The sequence below is a fragment of the Eriocheir sinensis genome, chromosome 13 (assembly GCF_024679095.1).
Source record: "Eriocheir sinensis breed Jianghai 21 chromosome 13, ASM2467909v1, whole genome shotgun sequence".
Classification (NCBI taxonomy): Eukaryota; Metazoa; Arthropoda; class Malacostraca; order Decapoda; family Varunidae; genus Eriocheir; species Eriocheir sinensis.
The window spans coordinates 3,818,273-3,838,032 of record NC_066521.1 but is presented as its reverse complement, the minus strand read 5'-3'; the positions used below and the strand labels follow the sequence as shown (position 1 = coordinate 3,838,032).

Genomic DNA, 19,760 nt, shown 5'->3' with positions numbered 1-19,760 from the left:
TCCCCAGATTGTAACAGGATGAGGCTAGCTCTCTAACCTCGCGATCCAAAACTCTAGAGGTCAGTATTGTCAGACGCCTCCTCCTTTCAACATCAACTATATCTAAAGGCCAAAGAGGAGACTAGTCGGGTTCTAATGAGCGTTTTTTAGGGTTCATGGTACAGGAGAAGGGTCACAGTACCAGAAGGGTCATAAAACTACCCCTGGAAATGCCCGGAACTCCTATGTATGCCTTGTCAAATATGTGTGCTTGGGCGCCGAAATGTTTAGGAATATGACCCTCTGACTTTCCTCGTTTTATCTTTCTGCGTCTCTGGTGTTTGGGAGGCCGCTGAACAGGAAGCTTTAGTGTCCGCACTCCTCCTCCTCCTCTACCTGATTCGTCTTTTATAATGATACTAGCAATCTAATCGGAGCAACAGAAGCGGGCATTGATTGGTAACCTTTCCTCCCCCGGGCCGGTACTCCTGTGTGACGGCGACACTGAACACCACGCGTTGTGCCGGCCGTTACCTTTGCCTAATGAGCCTCTCCCCGCTCACCCAGGTGTGTGAGGGGGAAAGTCTCGCTGATTCAAGGGATCGGTGAGTTGATTGTCCCCGTCTGTGACAAAGAAAGTGGTCTGGGAAATGGTTACGTAATTGCTCTCTCTCTCTCTCTCTCTCTCTCTCTCTCCCAACTTATTCACTCGCTCCCTTACACACACACACACACACACACACACACACACACACTATATGAACAGAGGCAAACAACTAAACTGCTACAAAATAATGTTGTGAAATGAAACGTTCAGCTTCATACACTTAAGACCTTGAAACATGCTTCATTCATACCCAAGTTCTCTCACTCCCCTTTGCAGCACGCCAGTTGTTCGTAAAGGTTCGATCTAGGGTGTCTGTGCGTTCTTTTTTTTTCTCAATTCTGGTATATGTTCGTTTTTCATTCATCTTACAATTTCTCTGTATACTAATTAGTTCCCACTTGTGCCTGTCACAAAGTCCATTCTTCTTATAACTTACAACTTCAGTGAAACAAGACTGGCGAGATCGTTTATGCGTTGGCTCCCACTGGCCCTTTCCTTCCCGCCGCTGCGCCACACGTCCCAACACCTATCTCTTCCTCTCATATGTCAGCTATAAGTAACATATGAGAGGAAGAAATAGGTGTTGGGACTGTGTGGCAGAGAGGCGAGGAGGAAAGGACCCGCGGGACCCAACACAAAATCGATCTCGCCAATCTTGTTTCACTATATATACACCCTTTAGGTAAATGTATTATACTGATGTTTTCGACTTTAGTTTGAGGAGGATGCCCGTGGGAGTGTTCGTTGATTGCCCTTTCATACAGAGAGGTAAGGAGCACTCACGCCAAAGCTGGCCGAGCTGAACAAGTCGGTCCGTTGACGAGGACTGGCGTGTCTTTGCTATCTGTTATAATCATCATCATCAGATTAAATAATTACACATTAATAATTCCTGAGTTGTTGCGCATGCTCAAACTCCCTCTACACGTGCAGTAAATAGTGCTCCATTCCATAGGGAGGCTTCTAGTCAAGTCCATCTTCTGTCACTGTATAAACAACTAATTCATCTTTTCTGACTGTCGAGGAGGCATTCTGTATCGTTAAGGACGGCACGTATACGTTTGTTTACCTTCCTGCCCTCTATCTCACACACGTATGTCTGTCCTCTCAACGTGATCTCTGATCATTCTGTACATAGCGGCAAGGACGGATAAAATTTATTCATATATGTGCAGTGGGAAAGTGCCCGGCTTGCAAGCTCGGCAGACTTGGGGGGGGGGGGGTCGGAGTTCGCTAAGACCAAAAGTATTTATTTTTATTTTTATGCTGACAGCTGACAAAGGGAGGTTACTGTCCTCCCTTGAGCCACGGTGATGGTGTGTGTTGTTGGAGAGGTTGCAGCTGTCCTAAAGATCGGCTGACGAGCTCCAAACCCCTACCCGGGTCACGAGTCCAATACTGTATCTGACTTCAGGTGAATTACACACACACACACACACACACACACACACACACACACACACACATAATGGACACTTGTGCTTCAATACAGCTGCTCATTCGTTTCCTTCAGGATCCTCTCTCTCTCTCTCTCTCTCTCTCTCTCTCTCTCTCTCTCTCTCTCTCTCTCTCTCTCTCTCTGTAAATTAAAGCAAATAGGTATTAACAGTCAAGTAAACCAATGGATCGCGAATTGGTTGAGCAACAGACAACAAAGAGTAGTGATTGACGGATTTAACTCAGAGTGGGCACCGGTCAATAGTGGCGTCCCTCAGGGCTCGGTTATTGGCCCAGTGCTCTTCATTATTTACATCAACGATGTGGATATTGGACTCAATAATCGCATTACTAAATTTGCAGACGACACAAAGATTGGTAACTCGGTTCTCACTGACGAAGACAGGCAAAGCCTCCAAGAGGATTTGCACAAAATTTCAGCTTGGTCGGATAGATGGGAGATGCCCTTTAACGTAGACAAGTGCCAGGTCCTTCAAGTTGGAACAAGAAATAAGAAGTTCGATTACGAAATGGGCGGCATTAAACTCACAAGCGTTCAATGCGTTAAGGACCTGGGGGTCAAAATCGCGTCAAACCTCAAATTCTCACAGCAATGTATCGATGCAGCAAATAAGGCGAACAGAATGTTGGGCTTCATTAAAAGAAACTTTTTATTCAAGAATAAAGATGTAATACTTCCGCTCTACAATAGTTTAGTCAGACCCCACTTGGAATATGCGGTACAGTTTTGGTCTCCCCACCATGCAAAGGACATTGCTAAATTAGAAGGTGTTCAGCGTCGGGCAACAAAAATGATCCCTTCCTTGCGCAACAAATCTTACGAAGAAAGATTTTCCACCCTTAACATGTTCTATCTTGAGAAACGCCGCCTCAGAGGAAAAATGTTTTAAAATACTTAATGGTTTCACGAATGTAGACAGAACAAAATTGTTTATGATCGATGACACATTGCGAACGAGGAACAATGGCATGAAACTCAAATGTAGACAAGTAAATTCAGACTGCACCAAATTTTTCTTCACCAACGTTGTAGTGCGAGAATGGAATAAGCTCCCACCGTCAGTGGTCCAGTGTAACACGATTGACTCCTTTAAAAACAAGCTCGACCGACACTTCATTGAACTTAATATTAACTAGAGTAGAAATGTAACGTTTTGGAGTCATCTGATTAATGTAGAATCACTTAGGTTTAAGGACAGACCACCTAGTCTCGACCATGGGGTCTGTGTGATCTGATTTTCTTTGTAAATCTCTCTCTCTCTCTCTCTCTCTCTCTCTCTCTCTCTCTCTCTCTCTCTCTCTCTCTCTCTCAGCGTTACGGTCTGTTACGCCGACACCACCACCGCCACCTCCGTCACAGGCAGAGGAAGAGTGAGAGGAGGGAGGAGGAAGCAAAAGATGGAACACAGAGGCGGGGGAGGGGAGGGAGAGGTCAGGGGTGTGGCTTTGACCTTTCCTCCCTCACCTCGCCCCTCGCCCCCCCGTGGCTGGGTAACGCCCGCACCTCAACCTGTCTACCTACCAGTCCTCTCTCTCTCTCTCTCTCTCTCTCTCTCTCTCTCTCTCTCTCTCTCTCTCTTCAAAATTACATTTATTTACATCTTTTATTCGAGCAGCGAAAAAAAAAGTATCATTCAAAATTGAAGGAATTGTAAGAATATTAAAACAACATTACGAATTACAAATAGAGTGAAAGGAAAAAATAAGTTTAATACAGTCCCTTGCAATCAATTTAACGATAACTGAATGACAGATAATTATAGAGCAGCTGAGGGTTTTCATGAGCATTTTTTGTGTTGTTGCAAGTGATCCAGCCCTGAATACACAGCAGACTTCAGTGCCATTTGAAGAATTCTTACCAGACCGAGGCGCATATGCTCAAACATTTCGGGTCTAACACTCCGACATTTGATAAGGCTTTCGTAGAAGTTGGTATTTCCATGGCTAGTTTTACGAGGCTTGTGATAGTTTGGCATAAACGGGAAAATACTTTTCTGTGGCCTTTGCAAATATTACTTGTAAGAGACGAAAGCGTCTGAGAATAAGGGCCCATGCTCCTTTCTCACTCTGCCTTAATACAACAACCCACGCTAAGTTAACGGGGTGATTTGAACCCTAATAATTCCGTCCCCTGGTTGCGATGACACCAGTATAAAGCCATCAAAGCCTGTGCTATCCAAATTGGCGAGTCCGTTGAGGCGTAGGGTCCAGCGGGTCCTTTCTTCCCAACTGCTCTGTCACACAGTCCCGACACCTATCTCTTCCTCTCATATGTTAGCTATAGGTAACATATGAGAGGGAAAAAATGGTGTTGGGACCGTGTGGCAGAGCAGAGGGGAGGAAAGGACCCGCGGGAGCCAACGCCACACGAACTCGCCAGTTTGATTTCACTATAATTATTATTTCCTCGTCTTTTAAGTATCATACATCTTTTCAGAGGGATTACTTTCCTAAAAACTACAGACAGATACATTCCGCTATACACGAAGGGAGATAAAGAATTATTTTCCAACAATAGGCATCAACTTTACAAACATTAAGAAAAATAATTTGAGAAGATTGTTTTTAATAGGTCAATGGATTATCTCATTCACACACACACACACACACACACACACACACACACACACACACACACACATAATTCCAACGCTTATTAATGTGTCTGTGTTTGTCTGTCTGTCTGTCTTTCTGTCTGTCTTTCTGCCTGTCTGTCTGTCTTTATCTGTCTGTTTGTCTCTGTCTATCTGTCTGTCTTTCTGTCTGTCTGTATTTATGTATATATGTCCATTCTCTCTCTCTCTCTCTCTCTCTCTCTCTCTCTCTCTCTCTCTCTCTCTCTGCCTCTCGACACTCGACACCCCCATGGTTGCCAGGGCCTGGACCAGCCTCCCGCCTTCGCCCGTGCGCGCCAAAACGATCCATTCCGGTGAAGAAACTCGTCCCCGCCGCCCTGAAGTAGACGTCCGATAAGGCGGTGACTCAGCAGCCCGACGACGCCTCCAAGATTTCACCTACAATAAATTCAAGGGTAGTCCTACTTGGGGCTATAGTGTTTGTGTAGCAAGACTTTCTATCTCTCTCTCTCTCTCTCTCTCTCTCTCTCTCTCTCTCTCTCTCTCTCTCTCTCTCTCTCTCTCTCTCTCTCTCTCTCTCTCTCTCTCTCTCGTCATTTCATCCCATCTTATCGCTAATCAGCACTATTCCTGCTCGCCTCTCTCCCATCTCACCTTCCTTCCATTCCTTTCTTCCGGGACTCAGTCATGTTCCCCTCTAGACATTTTCCCTTGTCAGCAGTACCCTCCTGGGTGTACCCGGCATCACCGTTACGATAACGAGACACTGACCGCAGTCTTTATTGTTAATGGCGTCGGTTAGTATTTCAGTTCGAACTGTGCATCCCGTTTTGTTACTGCAGCTAAGGTTCGTGTGCTCGGTCACTGGCACCCCCACAGCACGGCTGGTTGGCGCCAGATCTAGATGCAGACTTTACAACACCTGGAATCACGACGTACACACAAAAAAAGCCGTGCAAATCACCCTAATTCGACGGGAGTGTACGTGACGGAAACCAGACCATGGAAGGGTTCATAAGTACAAACTTATAAACTCAACCCAGGATGATGTGCGAGTAACTGACTCTCAGCCAAAGTGGACAACACCGGTGTTGGAGCCTAGACCATGTGAGTCAGTGTTTGCGAAACACCAGCAGCATCGCGAGAGTAAAAGTTGTTGCTTGCCACAGCCATTCAGGAAACTCCAGAGCTTGTGAGGGAACATCTATTTTTTTTTTTTTTACTAGGCGTGAAAAGTCTAACAAAAGATATTTCTCTTGTCAGGAGCAAGGTTCATTACCAAAGGAACAAGGACTGTCGGAAGAACAGCATGTGCCTGATCAATGGTTCACTACTGCATGCCGCTGGGCATATACACAACCATTTCTGATGCATGACACTGGTCCCAAGTCTTCGCCAAACAGAATACTTGTTTGTGCAACACATGATTGTCTTCATCATTTAGCAACACCTGACAAGTGGTATGGGCATACAGGGAAGCAAATGTTCCTCAGCTCCATAAATATTCATGAAGTTTTGTGTTTTTCGTGACATTTGGAAATTTTGCAGTTTTAGTTGTCTATGTTTTGCAACTAAACAAAGAACAGGGAAGCTGTGAAGTTGTTGTCAAGGCAACATAAGACAGGAGTGGAGCTGGGACTCACTCCAGATGCAGCGTCTGTAACCAAGGATTTCGAGACTTCTTGACCAATGTGTCAAAATACAGGCGTCCGATGTTGCTTCTTTCTATATTATCGTACCTAGAAAACCTGATGGAGAGCTCAAGATCTTGTTCTTGAGTATATATACACACACACATTTATATATATATATATATATATATATATATATATATAGAGAGAGAGAGAGAGAGAGAGAGAGAGAGAGAGAGAGAGAGAGAGAGAGAGAGAGAGAGATTCATAATATAATACAGGGAAGGCGGTGGCTGCATGATTAGCGTGCCGGCGCCGCGTCCAAGAGGACGGGGGCGCGCGTCTCGCCCGCCGCCACAAGCTGGGATTTTTCAGTCATCAGCGAGTGGCCTTAAACTACCCACCTGCTATCCTGAAGACCACTGATCAACCCGGACTCTAGATTCTCTCTTTAAATAGAGGATCAAAGATGAGCTCCCGGGGAGGGGGGGCAGCATGAGCCAAGCAAGATGGCGCCATGTGCACTATAAACATATGACTGCCCCATAACAGACTTGGGCCAACCATCAGACCCCACTAAAAAAGCCGATCGGCGCCATAGGTCGAAACGTAAATTTTTCTTTTATAAATAAAACACTGTTGTCATGCTTGATGGTTTTGCATTTCTAACTTAAACTGACGTTTAAATTGTAGAGAACAGAAATACAAAAAGACAGTGGTCCTGAAGGGCCAGAAGACTTAAATCGTTACTTTGATTCAGCTGATTCATCTGGAAGGTTTTCACTCATCGTGTAATACGCTTGCTCTGTAAGCAAAAATCCGACGCCGTCCAACTCATTATCCTTCAGACACTTGGAGTGTGCATGATGGCATCCACGCAGGAAGAGACCACGTGTTCGCTCACTTGGCTGGCCGCTGCGTCCGTCTCTGTGCTTACTCTCTGAGGCACCAGTGTTGGACGAGTCTTGAGTAGCTTGCCGAGGAAAGTTGTCAACCCTTTCACTTCCTTTCTCTTTCATCTTCCCCGCATCCAGCTCCTTTCCACCGACACCTTTCTCTTTTCGTATGTTCTCCTCCTTGAAAACTAAGAGAGAAACAACAGAAAAATCAATATTAGAAACAATAAAAGGTAAAAGAAGAAAATATAAAATAAACAAAAGAAAAGGAAAATAAAAACCAAGGAACGAACTTGCGAAGAAACAAAGGAAGGATGAACGAAAGAAATCTGAGAGAAATGCAGCACGACCAGGTACACAGGTGAAGGTTGAGTGATGGGCGAGGAAAATAACGGGAAATGAAAAAGCGACACACGACAGGGCAGGCTTACCTCATTCAACACACACACACACACACACACACACACACACACACAGGCAGACATACTACAGGCGTACAGACAGACATGAACAAACAGACAAACAGGTCGACATACATACAAACATACATACATACATTAAAACAGACAGACAAAGACACAGTACAGGCAGACAGATAGACAGACTCACAGATACACACATACAGAAATACAGACTGATTGAATGGTTGACTGACTGACTTAACATTACTGGGAACAGACAAACAGAAAAAAAACAGACAACACACACACACACACACACACACACACACACACACACACACACACACACACACAGGAAGTGGAGGAGAGATGAGTTGATGGAATTAGGGGTGAAGGAGGAGGGGAAAGGGAGAGAGAGAGAGAGAGAGAGAGAGAGAGAGAGAGAAAACAGCCTCGCCAACTGGGCCGCATACAGGAGGGTTGTGCCTGGAACTCGTGAATTTAGAGGAGGAGGAGGAGAAGGAGGAGTAGAAGGAGGAGGAGGAGGAGGGGGAGGAGGAGGAGGAGGGGGAGAACAATAAGAAGAAGAGGAGAAGAAAGGAGTGGAAGAAAAGAAAGAAAAAAGTAGTGGAAGAAAAAAAAGAGATAGAAAAAAAGAAAGATGGAAAGAGAGAATGAAAGAAAGATTACAGACTTAAACTAAAAAGAAAATTAAAGAGAATAAACAGGACGAAGACGATGAAGAAAAGGTGAAAGGAGGAGGAGGAGAAAGAGCGGGAAAGATTTAGGAAGAGAAGAGTTGCTGAGGAAGGGAGGAGAGAGAGGTTACAGGACGGGAGGGAGGGGAGTGCACCATCATGTCACAACACAAACTAAGGCACCGTGGAGGTGACTATCTGACGGTGTACAACAATCGGCCGCTGATGTACGACGCGGAGAGCACATGCGATACGGTGTGAGCAGGTCTTTTGCGGGTTCCGGGCCGTATACGTGCTGGTGTAGTGTGAATATACATGTTGCCGACCCGTGCACGTGGCGGTGCGGTATAGTACGGTCACGCCCCTTAATTCGTGCTAGTTGGTTCCGCTGCATCTTCTTCAGCTCGGTTAAACTCATTGCCGTTATGTCGATGGTTAAAGCCTCAGTCACACAGTCACGATCTTGACGCCCCTCACCCACACACCAAGCGCCTCATCGCCCAGCACGCCCCGCACCCACACGACAAACGCCTCGTCGCCCAGCACGCCCCGCACCCACACACCAAGCGCCTCATCGCCCAGCACGCCCCGCACCCACACGACAAACGCCTCGTCGCCAAGCACGCCCCGCACCCACACACCAAGCTCCTCGTCGCCCAGCACGCCCCGCACCCACACACCAAGCGCCTCGTCGCCCAGCACGCCCCGCACCCACACGAAAACAGCCTCGATGCCCAGCACGCCCCGCACCCACACACCAAGTGTCTCGTCACCCAGCACGCCCCGCACCCACACGACAAGCGCCTCGAAGCCCAGCACGCCCAGCACCCACACACCAAGCGCCTCGTCACCCAGCACGCCCCGCACCCACACACCAAGCTCCTCGTCGCCCAGCACGCCCCGCACCCACACACCAAGCGTCTCGTCGCCCAGCACGCTCCACACCCACACACCAAGCGCCTCGTCGCCTAGTACGCCCCTCACCCACACACCAAGCGCCTTGATGCCCAGCACGCCCCGCACCCACACTACAAGCGCCTCATCGCCCAGCACGCCCCGCACCCACACACCAAGCGCCTCGTCACCCAGAACGCCCCTCACATACACACCAAGCGCCTCATCGCCCAGGACGCCCCTCACCCACACACCAAGCGCCTCGTCGCCCAGCACGCCCTGCACCCACACACCAAGCGCCTCGATGCCCAGCACGCCCCTCACCCACACACCAAGCGCCTTGATGCCCAGCACGCCCTGCACCAACACACCAAGCGCCTCGATGCCCAGGACGCCCCGCACCCACACACCAAGCGCCTCGATGCCCAGCACGCCCCTCACCCACACACCAAGCGCCTCGATGCCCAGGAAGCCCCGCACCCACACACCAAGCGCCTTGATGCCCAGCACGCCCCGCACCCACACACCAAGCGCCTCGATGCCCAGGAAGCCCCGCACCCACACACCAAGCGCCTCGATGCCCAGCACGCCCCGCACCCACACACCAAGCGCCTCGATGCCCAGCACGCTCTGCACCCACACACCAAGCGCCTCGATGCCCAGCACGCCCTGCATCCACACACTAAGCGCCTCGTCACCCAGTACGCCCCGCACCCACACGAAAACCGCCTCGATGCCCAGCACGCCCCGCACCCACACACCAAGTGTCTCGTCACCCAGCACGCCCCGCACCCACACGACAAGCGCCTCGATGCCCAGCACGCCCTGCACCCACACACCAAGCGCCTCGTCACCCAGCACGCCCCGCACCCACACACCAAGCGCCTCGTCACCCAGCACACCCCCGCACCCACACACCAAGCGCCTCGTCACCCAGCACGCCAGGCACACACACGTCAAGCGCCTCGTCACCCAGCACGCCACGCACACACACGTCAAGCGCCTCGTCACCCAGCACGCCCCGCACCCACACGACAAGCGCCTCGATGCCCAGCACGCCCCGCACCCACACACCAAGCGCCTCGATGCCCAGCACGCCCCGCACCCACACACCAAGCGCCTCGATGCCCAGCACGCCCCGCACCCACACATCAAGCGCCTCGTCGCCCAGCACGCCCTGCACCCACACACCAATCGCCTCGATGCCCAGCACGCCCCGCACCCACACACCAAGCGCCTCGTCGCCCAGCACGCCCCGCACCCACACACCAAGCGCCTCGTCACCCAGCACGCCCCGCACCCACACACCAAGCGCCTCGATGCCCAGCACGCCCTGCACCTAAACACCAAGCGCCTCGATGCCCAGCACGCCCTGCACCCACACACCAAGCGCCTCGATGCCCAGCACGCCCTGCACCCACACACCAAGCGCCTCGATGCCCAGCACCCCCCGCACCCACACACCAAGCGCCTCGTCGCCCAGCACGCCCCGCACCCACACACCAAGCGCCTCGTTGCCCAGCACGCCCAGCACCCACACACCAAGCGCCTCATCGCCCAGCATGCCCCTCACCCACACACCAAACGGCTCATCGCCCAGCACGCCCCGCACCCACACGACAAGCGCCTCGTCGCCCAGCACGCCCCGCACCCACACACCAAGCGCCTTATCGCCCAGCACGCCCCTCACCCACACACCAAGCGCCTCATCGCCCAGCACGCCCCTCACCCACACGACAAGCGCCTCATCGCCCAGCACGCCCCTCACCCACACACCAAGCGCCTCATCGCCCAGCACGCCCCGCACCCACACGACAAGCGCCTCATCGCCCAGCACGCCCCGCACCCACACGACAAGCGCCTCATCGCCCAGCACGCCCCTTACCCACACGACAAGCGCCTCATCGCCCAGCACGCCCCACACCCACACGACAAGCGCCTCATCGGCCAGCACGCCCCGCACCCACACGACAAGCGCCTCATCGCCCAGCACGCCCCTTACCCACACGACAAGCGCCTCATCGCCCAGCACGCCCCGCACCCACACGACAAGCGCCTCATCGCCCAGCACGCCCCGCACCCACACGACAAGCACCTCATCGCCCAGCACGCCCCACACCCACACGACAAGCACCTCATCGCCCAGCACGCCCCACACCCACACGACAAGGGCCTCATCGCCCAGCACGCCCCGCACCCACACGACAAGCGCCTCGTCAGCGTGTCCAAAGCGGCGGTGACTCACGCGGAGCAGGACGATGGCCGCACCGAAATAACATCCTCCACTAAATTATTCACATTATACCAGTAATATCTGTAATGATCTGAGACGAGTACCGCATGATTATGGCTGACCCACCACCACCACCACCATCACCTCCACCTCCACTACCACAACTACCGGCACCATCACCACCACTACTACCACTACCACCACTACCCCCTGAACCACTACCACCACCACAACTCCTTCTACCACCACCACTTTCACCACAACAACAACTACCGCCACTACAACTGCAAACCTTTCAATACCACACCACCAACAACACGACCACCCTGACACACACACACACACACACACACACACACACACACACACACACACAGACACACACACACACACACACACACACACACACACACACACACACACACACACACACACACACACACACACACACACACACACACACACACACACACACACACACACACACACACCACCTGAGCGCCTTGACCCACGCATCTGTGATCATCAAAACTAACCTGTAATAAAAGGGAGCATTTGATCCCCTTCCCCTCTCCTCCTCCCTCGCACCTTCAACCCCTATGTAGCCTTTGAACTCATATCTATCCTTGTGCTACTCTTTAACCCTGTAGCTGCTAGGTTCATGTTTCTTAAAGGTCCCTCTAAGAGAGAATAATGAGAAAAAAATCATCACTCACGCAAACCATTTCATAATATATATCAACGCATTTGTGATCAGTTTATGCATCCTCTATTTTGGAGGGTTTATATCATGGCAAAAATTTGGTCCGTCGCTGGTACACGGTAAAGCTACAAATTTGACCCGTCGCTGCTACCAGGTTAACCTTCTCTGCTACCCATATCTTTAATTTCGTCTTTCATATCGTTCCTTCCTTGTCTCTCTTCCTTCATCTCCGCCCAGCTTTAGTTCTGCTCTCGTAACTCAACTAACTCATCCCTTACTCTCTAATTCACTTAACATCATTTTAGTTATCCATCCTCATTCTTTTCCTTATTCATATTCTTAAGACTCATCTTCTCTCTAATTTCCTTTTTCTTTAGCCATCTCATCCCTACTTCCTAACATCTGATTTCCTTTTCTATCTTCATCTAACATATTATATTATTCTTTAATCTTCTTTGCGATTTATTTCATATCTTCCTTTCTGCATCGTCTCTAATTTCTCTGGCTTATTCCCTTTAGTCCCAACTCGTTTCTTTTTTTAGATCAGTTTCCTTCTCTAACTCACACTCCCTCATTTCCTAACATTTCCTGCCTCATCTCCTCTTTGCTCTTTATTCTTTCTTTTACCAATTTCTCCTCGCAGCACTCACTAGAGAGAGAAAAAATATATGGAAAAACGGCTCAAAAAAAGATGAACAAGTGGAACAGAAAAAAAATTAAAAAAAGCAACTAAATTCATATGGTTTTAGTTTGAGTACATTTCATAAGGGTTTTTTATGAGAGTACATTTCATAAGCACTCCCTTACTTACAAGAACGAGTACCGGGGGGCAGCATGAGCCAAGAGAAGATGGCGCCACTATAAACACTTGCCTGCGCCATGACGGGCTGGGGCCGAATACCATCCAGGCCCCTCAAGCAAGCCTACCGGCGCAATAGGCGGAGACGTAAAAAAAAAACAAAAAACTTCCTTTTGGCAGAATCAATCTTCCTAAAACTTAAAGTTATCTATTATTCTTCCATTTTCTTAACTTCTATCTCTTTTTACTCATCACTCTCCTCACTTTTCCCTCCTTTATTCTGTTCCTTAGCTCCATCCACTATTACTATTATTTTCTAGTCCTTTTAATGATTCTCCAAAATGCTTCTTCCTTCCCTTCTGTCTCCTTCATTCCCTTCCTCAGTCGTCCCATAGCACTCTATTCTTCATCTCTAATCTCCCTTTCCTCTCTACAACATCCCTTTTCCTTCCCTTCTGTCTCCTTCATTCCCTTCCTCAGTCTTCCCATAACACTGTATTCTCCATCTCTAATCTCCCTTTCCTCTCTACAACATCCCTTTTCCTTCCCTTCTGTCTCCATTCCCTTTCTTATTCTTATCTCCGTCCTCTACTTCTGTCCTAATGCGTCTGTCTCCTTCATTCCCTTCCTCAGTCTTCCCATAACATTGTATTCTTCATCTCTAATCTCCCTTCCCCCTCCCTCCTCTCCCCCTTTCCCTACACATAACCACACTCTCCCTCCCTCAGCCCTCCTTTCCCTGCACCATCACCTCTCCTCCAACACCTGGCCTCACCTAGAAACCTGATTAACCCGACCTGTCTCCTATTACGTACATAACACGCTGCCCTCACCAGAAGAAGAGGGGAAGACGAGGGGAGAGGCGACACTCCTTCCCCTATGACCTCTCCCCTCTTCTTTATGGCCCCGGGGAGCTGTGGAGGGAGATAGGAGACAGGAAGGGGGGAAGAGAGGAGAGGGAGGAGGTGATTTCCTATGGGGACAAGAAAAGGTTGGGAGTTCTCTTCAATTTGGTTTTCATGGGTTTTTCTTTTGCATTTTCTGTTGTGGTAGGGAAGAGAAGGGGTGCTGATAGTGACGGGGGTAAAGGTGGTGCAGTGATTGTGGGAAGTGCAGAAGGTATGGTGTGGTGATCATGCCGGTTGTGGTTATGGTAGTGGTTATAGTTGTGGTTGTGATAGGATGGAAGTTGCAGGGCCTGAGATGTGGTGGTGTGCCTTGTGTGGTGAATGTGATGGTGTGGTGTTGGATGCTGAGTTTGAGGTCGTGGGTGAGTGTGATGGTGTATGTGGTGTTATGTAGTTTGGGTTGTGGGGACTGGATGTTGCAGGATTTGAGGTTCTGCTCTTCCGATTTTCTCTCTTCTACCAAGGAGAACGGGCCCTTGTCCTACGACGGCCCGTCAGTGGGATCCTTGCCTGTGGTTCACCTTGGAGGTGGAAAAGTGCGTACCAACTTCTCAAGGGTCGCTTCACCAAGTTGGAGCAGGAGGGCAGGAGCAGTGTCCCTCAGGTTTCGAAGCCAGTTCCCTTGTAGCAGGGCACTCGAGCAAATAGTGGAGGAGCGGATAATCTTGTTCATCCTCACAGAAGTCGCACTCCCTCGGCAGGATGTTTTCTGGGTCAAGGAGGGACGTGCATTTATAACTCAGGCGCAGGCTGTGCAGCTGGGTACTCACGCTCCGAGGGTAGGTGTTTGACAGCTGCCTGCGACCCGAATCAGTGGCAGCCGCGTACCAGCAGCCCGAGGGGAGGTCCACTGCTACAGAATCCTGCAGCTCGGTGATGATACTCTGCCTTGCCCGACACGCCAAAGCTGCTCAAAGGTGAGCAGTGCTGGGTGGAAGTTGCGCTGAGACCGCAGGCAGGAGCGTAGCGTCTTTCGCCGCAACATCCGCTGCGTCGTTGCCCCTGACGCCTGAATTACTATAGTCTGTTCAGAGCAAGAAGTCGGTTCAGGGTGGAGCTGGTATCGTCGTTTACCTCTACCCATGCTGCCAAATCAGCCTTCGTACATGCGTCTCTCTCTTATTTCCCATCCATGTGCTATTTGAAAGCGATATTTTATATATTCTGTATATAGTAAAGGAAGCTACATAGTACAATGAGTGTCGATGTTTAGGATTATAACAAGGAGTTGTATAAATTCTATGACATGTGGCAGCGATTTTTTCCCATGTTGCCACGTTGTGGTGTTGGTAGTGGTGGTGGTGGTGGTGGTCGGTGTGTCCCCCTAGGTCCCTCCCCCGGGTCGAGAGGGAGAGAGAAGGAGAGAGAGAGAGATAAACAGGTGGGTTGCGGGTGGGTAGGCCGGGAGAGAGTGCTAATCTGATAATTGGCGGTCGAACTGGCAGCGCCGCACTCATGGGAATTCTGGAATCTGCCACACCTTGAACCGACTTCATGCTCCGAACAGAGTATAGGGAGCCATCTCAGGGAAGCGCGCCGGCCGACGGACTCCAAGGCCTCCAATGTCCCCCAGATGTTGGTGAGGAGGCGCGCGTTGTCACTGCAGTGGTGGCGGGCGATGGCCTGAAGGGCGGACATGGAGTCGCTGTGGACGATGACTGGCCCTTCCACCGCCTCCTTGGCGTACACGAGGGCCAGCAGGATGGCCAACAGCTCTGCTTACGTGAATGAGAAGCCATCAGGAAGGCGAAAGAGAGCTGTGACCCCCTCAGACACGAAGGCGACACCAAAAGCCCCAGTCAGGTGGTGGATGGAGCCGTCCGTGTAATAAATGGCAGCCTGAGGAAGCATAGCATCAGCGATCCGCTCCATCGCCTCCCGCCGCACCTCATGTTGGGGCAGGAGAGCCTTCTTAAGTGGGAGAGGTCTGAGGGAGGCATCGTACTGTCGGAGCCTCCATGGAGGAGGGGCGAATAGGCTGGGTGCAGAAGGTCGGGAGTCGCCAGCAGCCAGGGCGCTAGTCCAGCCTCCCCGAACCTTCGAGCGGCCAGGAACGCCCACGTCTGACGATGGAAAAGGAGAGGGTCCTGGTGGAGAGCTTGCCTCACTCTCTCCGCGAGGGGCGCCGCTTCCCCACGTCGCAGCAAGGTCGCCGGGTGGCCAACACCGAGCTGCGCAACTAGCACGGCGACGTTGCATACGAACGCCTCTCCCCTCAGGCAGATGAACTTCGTCCAGAGGGGCGACCAAGATGGATCCAGAGGGCGGAGTTCTGGACCGTCTCAAGCGGGTGCAGGGAGGCAGGACTCACTATTGGCAAGCAGGGAGCAGCATAGTCCAGGGGTGAACGCACCGCTCAGGTAAAGAAGGAGCGGAGCACACGGTCACTTGCCCCGCCGGAGCGCCCCGCAATGGCCCGCATGACATTCATATGGGAGGACATGGTCGCCTGGATGGAGGTGATGTAAGGGAGGAAATTTAGACGGGAGTCCAGCGGCATGCCCAGGTACCGGAACTTAAGTACCCCACAGGGGTGTCCCCGATGTAAAAGAGAGCTGGCGGGTGGGCGTAGCGAAAGGCCACGGCCTTCGTTTTCGGGATCTGAGGTGTGGTGGTATGCCTGTTATGGTGAATGTGATGGTGTGGTGCTGTATGCTGAGTTTCAGGTCGTAGGTGGATGTGACGGTGTGATGGTAGTGGTTATAGTTACGATTGTGATAAAATGGATGTTGTAAGGCCTGAGGTGTGATGATGTGCCGAAAATAGGGGATGTGATTTTGTATTGTTAGATGCGTTTATAGTGGTGTTGGATGTTTTTTTTATGGAATTGTGGTGTGCTTTTTACAGTGTCTGTGATGGTGTGGTGTTAAATGTTGAGTTTGGGTCGAGTTGAAGAGGCTGTGGTGGTGTTATCAAGTGGGTATACGACAGTTGTGGTGATTTGGGGGAGTAGCGTTACATATTATCGTACTCAGAACATTGCAGTTATCGGTGCCAGACCCAAAACTGTAGAGCCCAGACAAATAACGATATCCATTTGAAGTTATTGTTGAAACCGTTAGTTATTGATGTGTTTTTTGGGGGGGCAAACGTCATGGATCAGGAACCGGATAACACAAGGTGCTGAGTGCGACAGTTTGGTAATGCTGAGTGTGAGGATGGTGATGGTGATGGTAAAAGGGTTGAGAATGGTAGTGCAGTGAGAATGAAAAGTGAAGGTAACGGAGAGGGTGACATGGATCAAGGAGGATATCATTAAAGGCAGGTACATACGTAGGTCGCTAAAGACTACTCACTACGTCCCCACCTCTTCGTAAATATAGCTAAACACCAAGGGGAGGGAGACACACAACACTTATTAGTACAGTCACAAGGCTTGCAAATGAGCCAAAAAGATAGGGCCAGTTATACAGTCCAATGCAGCAAGTTTGTCAGCTCCCCAACCAGACAAAACATACGACGAAAATTCCTTGTGTAGTGTTTGGCGTTGATATAAAAAGTAGGAAATTTTAGGAATCCACACAGGAAATCTCTTTAATATCTGGTACCGAGTAGAAATAACGGATTATTGTGGAGAATACAGTTTGGTTTGGGCGCTTACACTGACTGTGCTGGACTGTCGAACTGGCCCTTAATGCATAAAGAAAGACTGGGATGCTGTAGGGAAGGCTTAATTAAGGAACATTGGCGTGGAGACTATTATGGATCACTGGGAGGAGGCGAGTAATCACAAGGCTTGCCAATAGGTCGAAAAGAGATTGCATAAAATAAAACTGGTTAACAATAGGGAGAGCTTCAGGAACATTGGTGTGGGGACAGGTGTAGACCGTCCCTTTGGCGTGGCGTTTGGAAGAGACTGGCCGTAGAAATTGTCCCAGGCGTTAAAGAACTCGACGTCAAGCTCCCTCCAAAGTGTGTAAGCGGTTGTTAAGGCTGAAGGACTGATGTTAATGTTGATGAGAGAGAGAGAGAGAGAGAGAGAGAGAGAGAGAGAGAGAGAGAGAGAGAGAGAGAGAGAGAGAGAGAGAGAGAGAGAGAGAGAGAGAGAGAGAATAAAAATAAAATTAAAAAAAGAAAGAAAGAAAAATAAGAAACAAAAAAGAAACAAAAAAAAGACAAAAATAAAGAAAGAAAAGAAAAAAGAAAAAAGGAAAAAGAAAGAAAAGCAAAGAAATAAAGAAACAAAGAAACACAGAAAAAAAGAAAGAAAACACGTGAAAAAGAAAAATAGACAAGGTTAATAAAAGAGACAGAGAAAGAAAGGATGAAAAAAAGGAAGGAAGGGAAGAAAGAAAGAGAGAGCAAGAGAAAGAAAGGAAGAAAAAAAGGAAAGAAGGGAAGAAAGGAAGAGAGAGCAAGAGGAAGAAAGGAAGAAAAAAAGGAAAGAAGGGAAGAAAGGAAGAGAGAGCAAGAAGAAGAAAGGAAGACAAGGGAAGGAAGGAAGAAAGAATAAGCAAGCGAAAGAAAGGAAGAAAAAAAGGAAAGAAGGGAAGAAAGAAAGAGAGAGCAAGAGGAAGAAAGGAAGAAAAAAAGGAAAGAAGGGAAGAAAGAAAGAGAGAGCATGAGGAGGAAAGGAAGAAAAAAAGGAAAGAAGGGAAGAAAGAAAGAGAGAGCAAGAGAAAGAAAGGAAGAAAAAAAGGAAAGAAGGGAAGAAAGAAAGAGAGAGCAAGAGGAAGAAAGGAAGAAAAAAAGGAAAGAAGGGGAGAAACAAAGAGAGAGCAAGAGGAAGAAAGGAAGAAAAAAGGGAAGAAGGGAAGAAAGAAAGAGAGAGCAAGAGAAAGAAAGGAAGAAAAAAAGGAAAGAAGGGAAGAAAGAAAGAGCAAGAGAAAGAAAGGAAGACAAAGGAAGGAAGGGAAGAAAGAAGAGAGAGCAAGAGAAAGAAAGGAAGACAAAGGAAGGAAGGAAGAAAGAAAGAGAGAGCAAGAGGAAGAAAGGAAGAAAAAAAGGAAAGAAGGGAAGAAAGAAAGAGAGAGCAAGAGGAAGAAAGGAAGAAAAAAAGGAAGGAAGGAAGAAAGAAAGACCAAGAGAAAGAATAAAAAAATGGAAGTATGAAAAACGGAACGAAAAGAAAAAAAGAGAAAAGAAAGAACAAATGATGGAAAAGGAAAATAAAAGAAAGGAAAGGAAAACGAACCAAACGAGATGATGAAGAAGGAAGAAAGAAAGAAAGAAAAAAAGAAAAGAAAACAGAGAGGAAAGAAAGACAAAACAATTGATTGATGATGAAACAACAACAAAGAGAGAGAAAGATGACCGTCGGTACGCATAAGAAAGGAGAAAGATAGAAGTGAAACAAATGACAGACGCCGGCAGGGTAGACAAATGGGAGGCGCTCAAGCATAAACAAAGACTGACGGTGACATGACCAAAGTTAATGAATAAACAAGTCGGGCTACGCGGCACTGACTGACCTAATATGACGAGGAAAACGTTAAGGGAAATTACACAATCGGAAAAAGACACGACAAAAAAGTGAATGGAAACCAAAAGTGAAAACAAACTTAACTATGAGGGAAAAACGTTTATGGAAATTATACCTACTGGAAAAAGAAAAACGACGAATAGATTGAGATAAAGAGAAATAGATAAAAGAAGGAAAACAAACCTAATTATGGGAAGAAAACGTCTATGAAAATTATACCTACTGGAAAAAGAAAAACGACGAATAGATTGAGATAAAGAGAAATAGATAAAAGAAGGAAAACAAACCTAATTATGGGAAGAAAACGTCTATGAAAATTATACCTACTGGAAAAAGAAAAACGACGAATAGATTGAGATAAAGAGAAATAGATAAAAGAAGGAAAACAAACCTAATTATGAGAAGAAAACGTCTATGAAAATTATACCTACTGGAAAAAGAAAAACGACGAATAGATTGAGATAAAGAGAAATAGATAAAAGAAGGAAAACAAACCTAATTATGAGAAGAAAACGTCTATGAAAATTATACCTACTGGAAAAAGAAAAACGACGA

The 19,760-nt window shown here is 48.7% G+C and overlaps 1 protein-coding gene across 1 annotated transcript; it reads left to right on the top strand.

The window, feature by feature from the left end:
- The first annotated feature begins 9,873 nt into the window (after positions 1 to 9,873).
- LOC126997795 (histidine-rich glycoprotein-like) lies at positions 9,874 to 13,662 on the top strand. The gene is made up of 2 exons (XM_050859011.1): positions 9,874 to 11,401; positions 13,604 to 13,662. Exons 1-2 carry the CDS (start codon positions 9,874 to 9,876, stop codon positions 13,660 to 13,662), a joined length of 1,587 nt encoding a protein of 528 aa, XP_050714968.1.
- The last annotated feature ends 6,098 nt before the right edge of the window (positions 13,663 to 19,760 follow it).

Coding starts and splice junctions, on each gene's coding strand:
- LOC126997795 (XM_050859011.1), top strand. CDS start 9,874: ATGCCCAGCACGCCCCGCACCCACACACCAAGTGTCTCGTCACCCAGC. Junction 11,402..13,603: donor TCACGCGGAGCAGGACGATG/GCCGCACCGAAA, acceptor TCCCTCCCTCAG/CCCTCCTTTCCCTGCACCAT.